This window comes from Babylonia areolata, chromosome 12 (assembly GCF_041734735.1).
Source record: "Babylonia areolata isolate BAREFJ2019XMU chromosome 12, ASM4173473v1, whole genome shotgun sequence".
Classification (NCBI taxonomy): domain Eukaryota; kingdom Metazoa; phylum Mollusca; class Gastropoda; order Neogastropoda; family Buccinidae; genus Babylonia; species Babylonia areolata.
The window spans coordinates 25,234,476-25,250,459 of NC_134887.1; the positions used below are offsets into that span (position 1 = coordinate 25,234,476).

A 15,984-nucleotide genomic window follows, 5' to 3' on the forward strand; every position below is an offset into this window, starting at 1 on the left:
TACCAAACAGTAATAGCTAAGGTCAGCACACTTTCAATGACTGCTCGGTAGAAATCAACCATGCTTTTTTAAATTCCTTGACAAAAGGTTTAAAAATAACTCTTACACCCCAACATTAGCAAAATCACTGTCAACTAAACAAAGGTGTAATGCTGAGCCCACTGGCATATCTCAGTCTTGTCTGTGTTGAGTTTAAATTTGCTGCTGCCCATCCTAGCCAGCACTTGATCAATAAAAATTTGAATATCAAATAATGCAGCAGAAAATTCTGCGAGACATGACGGGCACAACAGCCAAATGGTTAAAGCGTTGGACTTTTAATCTGAGGGTCCTGGGTTTGAATCTCGGTGACAGCACCTGGTGGGTAAAGGGTGGAGATTTTTACAATCTCCCAGGTCAACATATGTGCAGTCCTGCTAGTACCTGAACCCCCTTTGTGTGTATACGCATACAGAAGATCAAATACACATGGTAATGATCCCATAATCCATGTCAGCGTTCGGTGGGTTATGAAAACAACAACATACCCAGCATGCACACCCCCGAAAACAGAGTATGGCTGCCTACATGGCGGGGTAAAAAACAAAAAAAACGGTCATACATGTAAAATGTTACATGTCTGTCATACTCAATGTGTGCATGCTTGAAATCTGACTGAATGACAGGAAACAAATGGCCAGTGGCAGCCATCAGTCGGCTCTACCCGGGTAGGCAGCCTGTTGTGGAAATGACCCCGTGCTTGTAAAGTGCCTAGAGCTTGGTCTCCGACTGAGGATAGGCGCTATATAAGTATCCATATCAATCAATCAAAAAACTTTCAGACAACTCAGTATCATCAACGTACTTCTGGAAGTCACAAGCAGAAGAATCAATCACATCAGAGACAAAGTAGAAAGTACTGGCCCCAACACTGAACCCCGAGGTACTCCAGAAACAAGAGGGCGGGGAGAAGATGTAACACCACTGACAATGACAGACTGTCCATGGCCAGTCAGGTATGACCTGGGCCTGTCAAGGGAAGTACTGTCAACTCCAAAGGACACTCTGAGTCTCTCCAACAGGATGGCATGATCCAGAGTATTATAATATTGCTGGCCGCACCTGCCCACTGAGCACCATGCCTGAGGTGAAAATCTACCCAGCTCAGGAATGCAGTAATAGAGTTAAAACTTTGATACTTAGCCTTCACTAAATCTCCCCACATACACAGCCACACCTGGGTTGTTTGGTGCTGTCTTAGTGCTGGCTGTCCACAGGGAACTATCAATAATAAATTACTAGGAGGCAACAAACCTGAGGAGACCCTGCACTGCTGCTGAGTTACTTCAGTAGTGTTTGTTAGTACCAGTACTTTTTATTATTCAGTATATGCAGGTCATCACCAACAAAGCCTCCTACTGATGACAATAATCGCTTAGTCGGAGTGATCCAGACTGAGTGAGCATCCCCTCCACAGTGGAGACATCACAACATCCCTCCAATGACAGTGCCCCAGTACCTAACGTCACCAAAGACCTTGATAGGATTCACCCAAAGCAGAAAAGTGAAGGGACTGAAAATGAGGTCACCATGACAGCTGGGCATGAAAGGAATTTAGGATTTTTTCATTATGTATATTAGGATTGTGAGGATTAAAAAAAATTAAAAGAACACCTATTCAGCGCTTTTTCTCAAACACAGCTTTAAGCGCTTTACATGTAAAAAAAAATCATTAATGATAAAAAAATACAAAATAATGAAATAAATCAATTTACATATACTTCAGTGTAAAAAAATGGATCCATTTTTTTTACAGGGCAACATAATATATTGGGGATTGTAATTTGTCTTTTGGAAAATGTTTTCACGTGTTTCACATGCATTTTTGTACACATACACTGAGTTCTGAATGTGATGTGCTGTTGTGAAGTGCAGATTTGTTTGGCAGATGGTGTTATAAAACTGTCCATGTATGCACAGATTTTTGCCTGTAAAGGTATGTTGAAAATTATTAGACTCAGTTTTAAAATGACTTTGACTACTTTTTGTGATGTGATATTAACCATAGTATAAAATTTGTGAAGTAAAAGCAGGACATTGGAATGGATCATTTATGTAGCGTTTAAATGACAGATACATTGATATGTTTGTGGTTGATTTGATGTTGTTGTAAAGCTTGTATGGATAATCAGTACTTAGTGTTTTTGATGAAATACAGTTAGGTTAATAATAAACAATAGTTACTTTATACATGTCTTAAGTTTTGTTAGACTATTCGATGGCTAAAGAAATGGTGACATTTTTGAAATGTTGAATTGTGTAGTAGCTAAGCTACATTTTGGTATTTTCTGATGGTATGAATGGGAATTGCTTTAAAGTGATTGTATTTGGCATTACCTGGTGTGGTGAATGGACACTGTTTCTCAAGCTAACATTTCTTATATTTACTTTAGTGATAATTGGAAATTATGTCGAAGGTATTGGACGAAGATTTCCTCTTTAGTGTTAATGTAAAGGTGTGGTGTCTATGTTGTCTTCTTTGTCCACTTAGATTTCTAAGAACAATATCTAAAACATGGTCTATAGTGGGACTGGAAATCAGGAGGGGGTTTTGCATCCAGAAAGTGTCAAGAAGCTGACATACTAAAAATGTGCAGGCATCTAGTGGCCAGGGACAGGCCACTGGTTTTTTGTACTGAGGTGCCAGGGCCTGGGCACGGACTCCTATGGAATGGGATGGTGGGACCATCCTGACAGAATGTCATCAGCACAATGCCGGGTTTCAGGCAGACCACAGAAAGTGAACATGATGATGGGACCATAGAGATGTGCTGAAGTGAGGAGCCAGGAGCTGGCAAGACTTCTCTGATGAACATTCACAGCGGTGACGAGTTATATTTTCCCCCCACAAATATTCCTGTTCAGACCATTAGTAGCAGCTATATATATATATATTTTCTTAATAATAAATATTAGGGTGTGGTTTAACAACAGTGTTGATTTTCAGGTTTGGGGAGAATACATGCTGATTTAGAGTAACAAGTGAACAGATAGCAGGCACACACATACAAGCAAACACATTCATTCTGATTTAGTTCTCAGTCTATCTGGCACTTTCTTTACATTCAGACATCAAGACAGATTGCCTCACTCACTTGCTCTCTCTCTCTCTCTCTCTCACACACACACACAGAGCAAGGATAGGAAGTTTCAAACTGTGGTGGACAAAGATATCAGTACAGCTTAAATAGATGGGTCTTCAGAGAAGATTTGAAAAAGGCTGTGGAAGTGGAGTGTTAATGTTAAATGGAAGGCTGTTTCACATGGCTGGACTCTGAAAAGAAAGTGTAAGTTGACTAAAGGATTTTGTTCTGAGAGAAGGAACACTAAGAATCTGATTATCAGTAAAAGAGCGGAGATTTTGAGATGGGTTGTATTCATGAAGAATGCCAGAGAGATATTCAGGGCCAGAGGTAGTAAGAGATTAGAAGTTGATTGTAGAGAGTTCACTCAGTGTGAAATCTGGGACTGAATGGGGAGCCTATGCATGGATTTCAGAAAAGGTGTGGCATGTTCACATTTGGGAAATTTCAGAATCAGCCTCACAGCATTATTCTGATTCTTTTGGAGCTTGTGAAACAAATGTTTGTGGTGCCAGTGAGGAGATCATTGCCACCATCAGCACTGGATGGAACAAGAGAACAGACAAGAGTTATGGCTGCATCTACTGGCAAATAGTGACAGATGGTGCTTCTTCTCCTGAGTTCTAGGTATGCTATCCTGCAAACATTGGAGACATGCTCTTGAAAGATAGTCTCTGGTCGAAAATGACACACAGATTATGAATATGGAACAAGATTTTAATGTTTGCAGTGTTAAGGCAGATCATGGATGGAAGTGAGGGGTCTTTTTGAAACTTAGAGGGCACAATTAATAAAACTTCTGTTTTTTCAACATTAAACTCCAGTTTGTTTATGAATGCGTTTCTGTGGATGCTGCTATCATGGCCCATTTCAGGTTTGGGACATGTGACAAGGCTGTACTCCACTCATCCATTCACAATATATGCAGGCATCAATCGGGCCCATGAGCTACAGACACCGGCAGTGTTGGTCAGAGACTTTGACAACACTCCCAAAGATGCATGTATGAGGCGTATGATCCTCAACTCTGTGATCCAATTCTTCACATTTGAGCCCCTAGCACACTGAGCTGTGTGCAGGGCTGGCCAGGACACAGGGACCTAAGCCATCAGTTATCAGTACAAACCACAGCAGCTGCTGCATGTATTTCTTTTACTGTGTGTACGTGTACAACCACACTTTTCGCAGACTTTCGGGATTCATTATTAGCAGATCACTTCAAATTCAAATTGCAGTGCTTATCTGTCTTATCTACTTCAGGGGAGAATAACAATACACATGCATTAATTCTCTCTCTTAAAAAGACAAAAAACACAACTTTAACCCATAAGTGCTAGGGATTATTGTTTCATGATAAGGACAACGACAGTGACACTATGGAGGCCCATGTGGGTTTGACATAGTTGATATATCCTGGCATCAACAAGGTCCAAGAGATACACACCTGCAAGTCAGAAAATCTTACCAGCTCTCTCCAAGATGCATAATCTGTGAAGTGGAAGATGCTTGACAGTGTGGCTTACTATCTAAGCCCATAGCACTCAGCAGCTGTGAGCAGGAACCAGCCAGTAAAGAAACATTCTAAACATTCCACAATGATGGAGTGATTGCCTGGAGGTAACACATCCGTCTAGGAAGCGAGAGAATCTGAGTGCGCTGGTTCGAATCACGGCTCAGCCGCCAATATTTTCTCCCCCTCCACTAGACCTTGAGTGGTGGTCTGGATGCTAGTCATTCGGATGAGACATAAACTGAGGTCCTGTGTGCAGCATGCACTTAGCGCACATAAAAGAACCACGGCAACAAAAAGGTTGCTCCTGGCAAAATTCTGTAGAAATATCCACTTTGATAGGAAAAACAAATAAAACTGCACGCAGGAAAAAATACAAAAAATGGGTGGCGCTGTAGTATAGTGACACGCTCTCCCTGGGGAGAGCAGCCCGAATTTCACACAGAGAAATCTGTTGTGATAAAAAGAAATACAAAATACAAAACAAAATGATACACCTCTGATGGATTTAACTTCATCATGGAAGCTGGCCCTCAAAACATCTTTTTTGTTCTGTGCACTCAGTCATATTAACCCAAGTTAGTATCTTTCAAGTAACATGACTGGCTTTGTTTCCATTAGCTCATTCACCACCAGATATCACACACAAATTAATACTAATGAACTGAAGACTAACAAAATAATAAAAAATATAATAATTCAAAACAATCTACGATTGCAAAACAACATAAGGCATGGACTATTTCTGTTAGAAATGAAGTTACTGTGCTTACAGAGTGATGCTGCGGTCATAATCGTGTTCCTGAGCACAAATGTCCGCCATAATGTAGACAGCATCCACATATGAGGGATCCAGTTTCATAGCTTTTTCCAAGTATGGTTTGGCCTGGAATCAAAATATACACATTTACAATAAAGTAAACAGGGATTTCATTCAACATCATGTAACAACTTTGACTTCTGCAAAAACAGATTGTAAATCAGTTTAATATGAGAAACATTTCATCATGACTATAATCTGAAAACAAGTTGGAATCTGTGAGATACGGGAAGCAATTGTTTTAATGTATCAATAACTCTGCTTCTGTTTCATTCAAAGGCTGTTTTGAAAACTGATAGTAACACCAATACACAGCCATGACATCTACCTTGAGAAGACATGAAAACATGTAGGATGATGATTCACACTGAAAGTGAGAGGACAGGGAACATAACCTGACGGTGCTCAATAATTCATTTGTGCTGAATAAATACACTGTGCAAACAAAAAGAGAACTGTCAAAATTTACTAATGCAATTTACACGGCTGTGCCACTTAACTTCCAGCAGAGCTATTTAGTTCCAGAGTTCAGTGAGCGGTCAGGAGCACTGCTGCTGACCTAGATTCCACTGGGATGGGAGGGGGAGGAAAGGGGAGCACGCGCAGGCCTCTTTGTGCCTATGTTTTCAGCAGAGAAAGATGTATTATTTAACCGATTTTCATTTCATCATATTCGTACACAATCATTTTTGTTTGCTGTCATTTTTGTGTACATGATCCCAGTGAATGTGAACTTTAAGTGTGTCGTGTGATTTACCAGATACTGTCCGCGTTTTTGTGTTACATCCAGTTATTTGACCTAAGTGTGTGTGTGTGAGTGTCGACAAAAATGGAATCTGGTGCCGCAGCGGCAGCTTTTCTGACTGGACAACACACCTTCAGTGAACACTTGAGACGCTTGGATTATGTGTCGTGTGTGTGGTGAGCAGGTTCTCAGAAGAGATAAAGATGAGGGGTTGAATGCAAGATGATCAGCACCCGTAAAAAAATGCACGGATGAAAGTTTTGATCCATCTGACCTCTGCTTAGATACCGACGACAGTGTGTCAACGTCGTTTTGTCAGTCCACATCACCACCAGTTAAAAAAACAAGAATACTGTGCACAAACACATCTCCAATCACACCCAAAACACCTGTCACTGATGCAGCTATATCACCCATCACACAATTGAAATGCAAGACGGTGTATGTTGACTCAGAGGATGAGGATCTCAATAAATCTCTCACTGAAGAAGAAGAAAAGTTATGCACACGACTGATTCGCAGGAAACTCTTATGTCCGGAGGCAAATCAACAGTCAGATGCAAAACAGGAGGTCAGCCAATAGTGTTGAAAAAAGTCACACAACCCCGCAAATCAACTGCCATAGCATCATCTCCTCTGAAGAAAAAACGGTCTCAAATAATGCAAAAAATTAGAAAGCACATCTCAGGGAACAGTAAAGAAGCCATAGTAAAACAGCAGGGGTCAGAAATCAAAAGATCAGCTCAGAGCCACAGACAACAGATACTGCAAGCTGCTGGATGTGGCCCAGTGAAAGTGACCAAAAAACAAGGGTCTGCACTGAGAGCCGCCATGGGGTTAAGCTGGGCACAACACAGGATACAAAAGAGGTTTTATGCCAGTATTGGTGTGGAACATGAAGGGGAAAGGAAGGAGAGGGAGGTGCAGAAAGAAGCAATGTCTGGGGAGGTAGAAATATAAAAGACAAAACTCATCTTTGTTGATAAAGAGGGAAGACAAACAGAGGAGGAAACAACAGTAGGAAAACTCAAAGACATTCCAAAGATGGTAGAAAACTTATTAGAGCAGTACGACAGAGAAAACAAGTTGACATGGCATGATGATAGAATACCGCAGGATGAGATATGGGTAAAAATTGGAGGGGACCATGGAGTGGGGACATTCAAACTCATGTTTCAAATTGCAAATCTCACCAACCCCAACTCAAAACACAACACATGTCTCCTGGCCATTGTAGACTGCAAGGACAGTCCAGACAATTTGAGAAGAATCTTAGAACCCTACAAAGAACAGTTAGCTGCTCTGCAGTCAATGACATGGCGAAACAAGAGAGTCAAAGTGACCTTGTTTGGGGACTATGACTTTCTCCTCAAACTGTATGGACTGTCAGGTGCTCAGGGGACACACCCATGTTTATACTGCACAGCATCCAAATCACACACAAAATCCACCTCACTGCAATGAAGGCAACATCACACAGCGCACGTTACAGGGCATCAAGGCAGACTACAGCAAATACAAACACTCCAAGCAGAAAATCGCCAGCCTGCACAACAATGTAGTCAGGGAGCCTATTGTTGACATAGAACTTAGCCAAATAGCTCCCCCATACCTGCACATTCTTCTAGGAGTGGTCAAAAAACACCATGACCTGCTGGAGGGGGAGCGTCATTCTCTTGACAAAAAGATAGGAGAGTCGATAGCCAGCCACAGAAAACAGATAGACATCGACTCAGCCTTTTCTGAGTTTGTAGACAAGCTGAGACAGATCCAAAGTGCTGAAGAAGAAAAGAGATTGCTAGAAACTAGGATTGTATTTAACGAGCCTGAAGGAGGCAGCACACCACTCAGTGATTTCCAAAAACAGCAACATGAGCTAGCTGATATGGTAGAAGAAAAAGATGCAGACACTGAATATCTCAAGACGCAGATTGACCTTCCACACCTGGCTGGCCATGTCACACAACACTTAGATGCTGTACTTCAACAGCATAAAATACACAGACAGGCATACCACAGAGCATCATTCATTGGAAACCACTGTCACAAATATCTCAAGCCAGAAACAATAGAACACATCAGTGACAGTGTAGTCAACAAAACAGGTGAACTGACTCAAGACGCCGACATAAACCTCAGAGCTAGGAACATTTTCCAAAGTTTAAAACACTAAACACGCTGTTCTCACGCATTCACACAAACATCTCACATCAAAGACCCTTGACAGACATTGACGTTGACACACTGGATAGTGACATCAAACAGTACATGTCTTTCTTCCGCCAACATTTCCCACAAACACGCATCATTCCCAAGCAACACATCCTAGAAAATCACTGCATTCCATTCATTCATTCTCACGGTTTGGGCCTGGCACTACACGGGGAACAAGGGGGGGAGGCAACACATGCAGTCATCAATTCACTCAAAAAGAAAGTATTAGGGATGCAGTCACAAGATGACAAACTACGTGTCATCATGCAAGAGCACACTGTCTCCCCCATGCTTCAGCAAGTTGTACCCCAAGCAGGAGAATCACGGCACAAATCAAAAAATAAAGAATAATATATTTTCAACCCTGTTCTTTTCTCCACCCTGAATCCCTCCCTCCCGTACACACACACATTGTAAGAAAAAAAAGAAAAGAAAAATGTTTGAGATTAGTGTCACACTTCAACTGGATTACCAACTGCAAACAAGGATTCATACGGATTTATAAGTTCAGGTAGGAATGTATTTTATTATTTAGAACTTACAAATGCATGTCACTACGTTACACTGCGATTGTTTACAGAAAGCATGGTATCGTCAAGGTGTATCTTTTAGAATGACCAAATGCATGTCACAAGCAACGACACATGTACCGACACGCAAAAAACATCTAGTCGGCGTAAATCTCTCTCTCCCTCTCTCTCTGTGCCTCTCCCCTTTCTCTCTCTGTACATGTGCCTCTGTTTCTTAGTATGTCTGTCCCTGCATATATGTCTGTCTGTCTCTCTTCCCGTGATGTTGAGAGAAGTGTGAAACTTATGTGGCTGGCAGCAGTTCTCAGTGGAGCTGACCGTTAAATACTGACACTAATTCCGGGGTGGTCTGCCACCTCTAGGTAACAGTATCGGCTATATTTTCCTTGCAGTTGTATTGTGGAGACATGCATGTATATCATGATGTAAGTTTTATCTCGAACTAAAATGATATACACACACAACACGGAGTTGAATTTGAACTAAGTTTCATGTGTGTTCCTCAGTCCAAACAGAATGTTCGTGTGCTCGCTAAGTTTTGTACCGCTGTCACATCTCATGACATCAGTTATGAGTGCTTAACCCCCTCCTTGTTCACCCACCCCATCTAGCTAGAGAGCTGTGTGGGTTGTGCTGATTGCACGTAATTCTCAGTCTCAGTTCAGGCTGTCACTGAACTGAGATCAGCCTCTCCTTTGCTAGCAAGTGACAAGATTCTGGGCTTCTTGCCCGCGACTGTCACAGGAAGCAGTCGTGCCTGTGGTACTCTCTTCAGGGCTGTTTTGCCCGAGTTCTGCGCTCAGTTGTGGGGATCCTTTTCCTCCGAGTGGCTCTCGTTCTTCTGTGTTCTCGGTGTTCTGTGTACTTCCAGCCTTGTGGTAGTAGTACCTCTTCTGGAAGGTAAGAGGAGACTGTGGAGACAGTTCTAACCGTGTGTTTTGTCTGTCCGTCTTGTGTTCATGTACATGAATGAGAGACAGAGAGGGGGGGGGGGGGGGGGGGGAGTGAATATTTAAGTAAATACAATATTTTTGCTCTTTTATGTGCATCTGTTGGATGTGTATGCATTTTTAAACATAAATTTTACTTGAATGTTATGACATTATTTTTCATGCGTATTGAAGGGTTCAGCCATAAAATCTCGATGTATTCAGTTTTCCTTATGAACCCCCTCAGCGATTAGTGAGCAATATATTATATATATATATATATATCTTCGTGTGTGTGTTAAAGTCGCATTGTATGTGATACCTAAGCTAGAATATTCCAAATTACCCCCTTATCCTTTTCCGTTATCCTTGCTCTTGGGTGTGGCTTCGTTGTCAGCCTTTTAAACTTCCGAAATAGCGCAGCTGAGTAAAATTGAACTATTCTACAGCCCATGTGTTGATCAGGGAGGGGTTAAACTGAAATTTTGTAAGATTTGTTTTTCTTTATGAATTCTGGGCTAGGTACACTTACGTTGTTTAATTGGGTGGGTCCAAAAGTGAATCCTACCAGTGGATAATAGGCTATATACAGTGTTTTCAGCGTTCCCACTTTCCGTGTCCATCCACCGACTTCCCTACCCTTCCACTGACCCTCCACTGTCTCCCCTGGAACCCCACTGCCTGCCTTTGACTTCCATAGTCCAGGCCTCCGTTGGCTGCTGCCGCCTGCCGCTGCCTTCCATTGCCAGCGTTCTCTGGCCTGGTGCTCGGCTGTCTGAGTGCTCTCTGTCTTCGTCGTCACTGTTCTTCGTCTTCGTTGTCACTGTTCTTCGTCGTCGTCACTTACTGTTCATCATCGTCGTCACTTACTGTTCATCGTCGTCGTCACTTAATGTTCGTCGTCGTCGTCACTACTTCATCATCGTCACTACTTCATCATCAACGTTGTGCTTGTGTTTCCATGTCTTAAATGCGTTTTTTTGTGGTGTTTTTTTTGTGTGTTATTATTTATCCATTCTGTTGTCATTTAAGTGTTGTTGCAGCTGGGATTGTGGTTATTGTTTTATTTGGCAAGCTCTGTGTGTGATTAAATAAATGTATGTGAACCCTGAATTAGTCTGTGTTTGTGTTGTCTGGGTGTTAGTGCTGGGCTGGGTGGGGGTTTCTAGTCTGCTCTCTTACAGAGTGGGACAAAATGGTGGAGATGCGGGGTACTTAGGATAGTTAGTGTGGGGGAGAGGGTGTGACATCTTGTTTGTTTCCATCACTGTTTTTCTTTCTTTTTAGGGTGAAGTGTTACTAAGTAGTGGTTGAGTTCGTTTTGAACTTTATTCAAAGTACACTGATGTTATTGCTTGTTAGTGGATAAATGTTAAAATATTTTTATGTAACCAATTGTTGACTAAACATAGATATTCACCTTTCTTTTGGTTTTGGTTCTGTCACCCTGACCAGTGGTGAACTTATTTAAATCTGTCATACAACTGTTGTTTTTTCAGTCATTGTCAGACAGCCAAACTGACCTTGAATAATGCTTTCTTTGACAGGAAGGTGGTATGGTAATCTCCCTTGGTTTGTTTTGTGAGTCATGTTAATTTTGTGAGATATCACTCATGCCAGTTTTGAGTATTCCTTTGTGAATGTCATTTTTCTGTGCTGCCATTTACCCAGAGTTGTTGGGTTCTGGTCGTAGGACCAGAGGCGTTTTGTTCGGTACTGTCATGTGCCGTTTGGGGCTTTTTGCCCAATTGGATGGCACCCTTATGTGTGGATTGCTTTTCCTCCGGGTGGCCAAATTCTGTGTTATCAGTGTTTCTGTGTTTGCCATTCACCCTAAATTATGGGTTCTGGTCATAGGACCAGAGGCGTTCTTTTGGTTCAGTTCTGTCTTGTGCATGTCTTTGGGAGTCACCCTTTACCTACCTTTCTGACTGTCAATAGATATTAACTTTATTTTCAACATGTATCATTTTGTTTTCAACAGATGTTTCATTTTCAACATGTATTCTATTTCAACTATTAAATGTGGATATTGCTGATTAATTCAGTGCTCTCTATTGAAATAGGATTACATGAACTTAATTTTCTTTTGTACTTAACCATCAGCATTATTTTACGAGCCTTTAACTTTACTGCAGGATCAGCGTGGACATCAGTTTGGCACTGCGATGCTTTTTGTTCCTGTATGGACTTTTGCAACATGGAAGTGGGATGTCTGTTGTGTCAAATGTCTTGTCATTCATTGTGACTGTTTTGTTTGTTCCAAATTTAAAATCTGAACTTATGTGGGGGGTATTGTCACAACTCATGACAATCTCCTGTGGAGTGTTTTGTGCATTACCTTCCCCACTTACCCTCTCCCATTCGAGCATTCATTTAGTGTGTGTTAGCTCCCGGTTGTGCGTTTTTTACGTGCAATCGGGGAGTCTTGTTTGTGTGTTTGTGTCACTGCTGAGCAGAGTTTAAAGTCTCTCTGTTCTGTCAGTGACACTTTTATAGGCTTTGCGCCCGCGGCCTTCTTGGAGGAAGGTTGTGCTTGTTTGGGTTTGGGGCTTTTTGCCCAGTTGGTACCCTCAAGTGAGGATGGCTTTTCCTCTGGGTGGCCCTGTATCTATGTTCTGTGTGCTCCAGCTCAGAGGGAGTGCCCTGCTGGACATGTGTCGTCTGTTTGTTTTGTTTCCAGCATCAGGGTAGTGGTACCCGGTTGGCAGGTGAGTTCGCTGTTGCACTGGTAAACTTATCCGTTGTAGTTTGTACTTGTCAGTTGACTGTTATAAGTACTATTTCTTTGTTCGTCTGTCCTGTTCTGTCCCTAGGCTGCCTATATGATGAGATAACTCATCATGGAAAGCATGTACGCTTCGCTGCCACAATGACGAGATAACTCGTCATCGAAATATTCTGACTTTTCCCTGCTTTGCATTCAGTTCGTTGACAAAAATGCTGGTAGCTTTAGCTTGGGGAATCTTTCTAGATTCTATTCATAGCTAGAAACACCATCTGCGTCATAAGGCAGTCCTTTATCTGAACGTTTTGGTTGGGTTACTGGCCGCAGTCTTTGCCTGGCTCCTCTCCTCGCTTGCTCAACAAAATGTCGGACTGACTCCGTGCTCAAGACATACGATTGTGGCGAACTAAATCAAGCAAGATTACTTTCTTTGGCTGATGCTCAGAAAGAATTGAAGCATAAATTCGAAGGAGAAGACAGTTATAGGACGATTTGACAGAAAATAAAGGGAGCAATCAAGAGAGTGGCCAAGATATGACTATCAGTGAGTGATGCTGGCTGTTCAGCTCTAGCAGATGGCAGAAGTCACCGAATTTTTAGTAGGACACAGTGTGGGCTATTTTCTTGGCACTCAGCCAACGCAGTCTGATGAGAACTGGATAAAGTGACCGTGTGAGAAGGGTGAAGAGGAGGAGGGGGGTGGGGGTGTGGAGACTGAGGGGGCGTGGCCTCACATCCATATTATCACTTGCAGAAGTCACAATGCATCATGTATCTATTTCTTTTTCAGTTTTTTTTTTATATTGTGGTTGTTCTAGTATGATTTTGTGTGTGCAGATATCCATTTGTCCAGAAAATATGATATTTTAGTGCAAATTACCCGACTAATGTTAGTAATGAACAAGTTGAAAATGTGACAAAAAACAAAGCACTGATTTCAAAACAACAGCATGTCACTAAAAATATATAAAATGGGAAAACATCATGTGTTTTGTATTCTTTATTCATTTCCCTTTCAGAAAATATATACTTTTATGGGTCTTTCTCCAATAACAAAGAGCACAGAATTTTTTGAAAATTTATACCCGTTTTTTGTGAAAAAACCCTGGCAAATAGATTTCACTTAAATCTTATTTTCCTGGCAGCGAAAGGGTTCAGATGCGAGATGTTTTTGTTTAGTGGGATTTGAGGGTTAATGCTAAAGTCAGGCTTGTATTGTTTTCCTCTGTTGTGATAATATTTTAAACATAACTTTTAAAAATAATGGTTACTGGGATTTATTAAGTATGCTTAAAGTATTTCAGCCACTAATGTTTCCTTGTGAACCCCTTTATTGTCACTGTAACAATGTTTATATTTTTGTTATCTTCACAAGGTTAAATTATTGATAACTTCCTAATTGTAGCTTTCCCCCACTTCTTCCTTCGCGTTTCTTTGTACATGGTCTTCTTCCAGAAAATGTGTTCACTAATTAATGTGAAGGGTAGGGGGCTGTCGAACGAAATTTTATAGTGATATTTTATAATGCCGTTTCAGTTTCATTAAATCTTTTGCTCATCACTTTGTCTTGCACGTTCATTGACGGGGGGGGGGGGGGGGGGGGGGGGCAGGGGTAATCCTTCCAGAAGGATAATATAATTCATGCAGTTTTCAGCATTCCACTTCCTGTGCTATTTGTCCTTCCGCCTGTGTTGGCCGGGTAGTGTTGGTGCTGCAGTTGTCTGTTGCCTACGGTTTTCCCCGCTGCCCTCTTCTCATCACTGTCATCGTGCGCCTGCTTTCATCGTCCTCGTTTCTTCAGTCTTCATTGTCCACATCACTGTTTGTTTTTTTTGTTTTGTTTTTTATTATCTGGTGTTGTGTGGAGTGTTTCAGTTTTTCTTTCATTATCAACTGTCCTGAGTGCACAACATTCTTCAGACTGGTTTTCGCTGGACGGTCGTGTCTTCAAGCTCTGTGTTTTTTTGGGGGGGATGGGGGGGTTTGTGTGTTATTATTTATCCATTCTGTTAAGTGTATCAGTTGTTGTGGATGGGATTGTGGTTATTGTTTTATTTGGCAAGTTCTGTGTGTGATTGAATAAATGTATGCGAACCCTGAATTATTTTAGTCTGTGTTTGTGTTGTCTGGGTGTTAGTTCTGGGTTGGGTGGGGGTTTCTAGTCCGCTCTCTTATAGGGCGTGACAACTGCTTGTACACTGCCTGTAGGAAATTAAACCTACTCATGTTTGGTATCGTTAAAATTGTCAGAGAATCATACATCCATTCACACCCATAGCGCCCTTCTTATTGCATTCTGACACACAGTATTATTTTTTAAAAGCACATAACCCTGTTTCTGACAGTTTATCAGCAGCAGCGAAGCTGTTCACAGCTGTACACACTGCCCGTGTAACATGCGCTCCGCTGAGAATAGCGCGAAGTTAGTGGTGCGGCAGAGTGCTGCCCCCATAGACTGCCTGCCTGTCTGTCCAGGCTATCACCTTTCCAACGTTTCGTGCTCGCTCGCGGTTCCATACCTCTTCCCTCCTATCCGCTTCGCACCCAAACTGGGCTGCCTTGTGCCTCCGTGATTAACTAGTACTGTATATATAGAAATTTGATCAATGGCTTGCTCACCTTTGTGACAGTTGTTGGACTTTTGGCCAGCACTGAGGCAAGTAGCTGCAATTGTATCCACAAGAATGATATCATCATCATCACACTTAACCTCAGCAATGATAATTATAATACCATCATCACAATGGACCTCAGAAATGACAAATATATATTATCATCATCATATCCAACCAAGCATATCAACCTCAGTCTCAATGCAAATGTATCAGCAATAACAATCATATCTTCATTACACCCAACCGATCTGCAGCTGTATCAGCAGTGATAATATCTCTGCACATACTGCAACAGACAAGAAAATTAATGCATAAAGCATGTTTTTTAAGGATTTTCTCTAGTTGCAGAGTGAACAAATTTATGCTCATATGTCTTTAGCCAGTTGTTTTGAGAGTTTTAGACTTGTTGCTAGGAGCTTGTCATATATTAATAGAGACATACACCAAGACACTTTTAGTCTACTTCAGACATATACACACTTGCAAATAGTAAGATACACACACATATCACTCACTGCGCATGTGGAAAAAAGCCTAAATACACTGTGAGATTAGAAAAGGAGGAATATTTATACCTAAATGCTTTCAATATCACAAACTTCACATTCTTAGAATTCCTTCCATAAAAATCAAATATCCACTCTTCCTCTTTCGGATCACTCATTCTGTGTAAATTCAAATCACCTGCCTCTTTAAAGTATTCACATTTTGCTGTTTTATCCAATATACATAAATGGCTATAACTCACATTTCTATTTATCCAATAAACAT

At 41.4% G+C, this 15,984-nt stretch overlaps 1 protein-coding gene across 4 annotated transcripts in view; it reads right to left on the minus strand.

Annotated features, from left to right (window-relative positions):
* LOC143288472 (anaphase-promoting complex subunit 7-like) overlaps positions 1–15,984 on the minus strand; it is a 74,079-nt gene that overhangs the window by 8,846 nt on the left and 49,249 nt on the right. For all 4 annotated transcript variants that reach the window (XM_076596998.1, XM_076596997.1, XM_076596996.1 and 1 more), the window contains 2 exons: positions 15,218–15,262; positions 5,406–5,518 (listed from right to left, as the gene is read on the minus strand). In XM_076596998.1, coding sequence (XP_076453113.1) covers positions 5,406–5,518; positions 15,218–15,262 — 158 coding nt within the window. The remainder of the gene's footprint in view (positions 1–5,405; positions 5,519–15,217; positions 15,263–15,984) is intronic.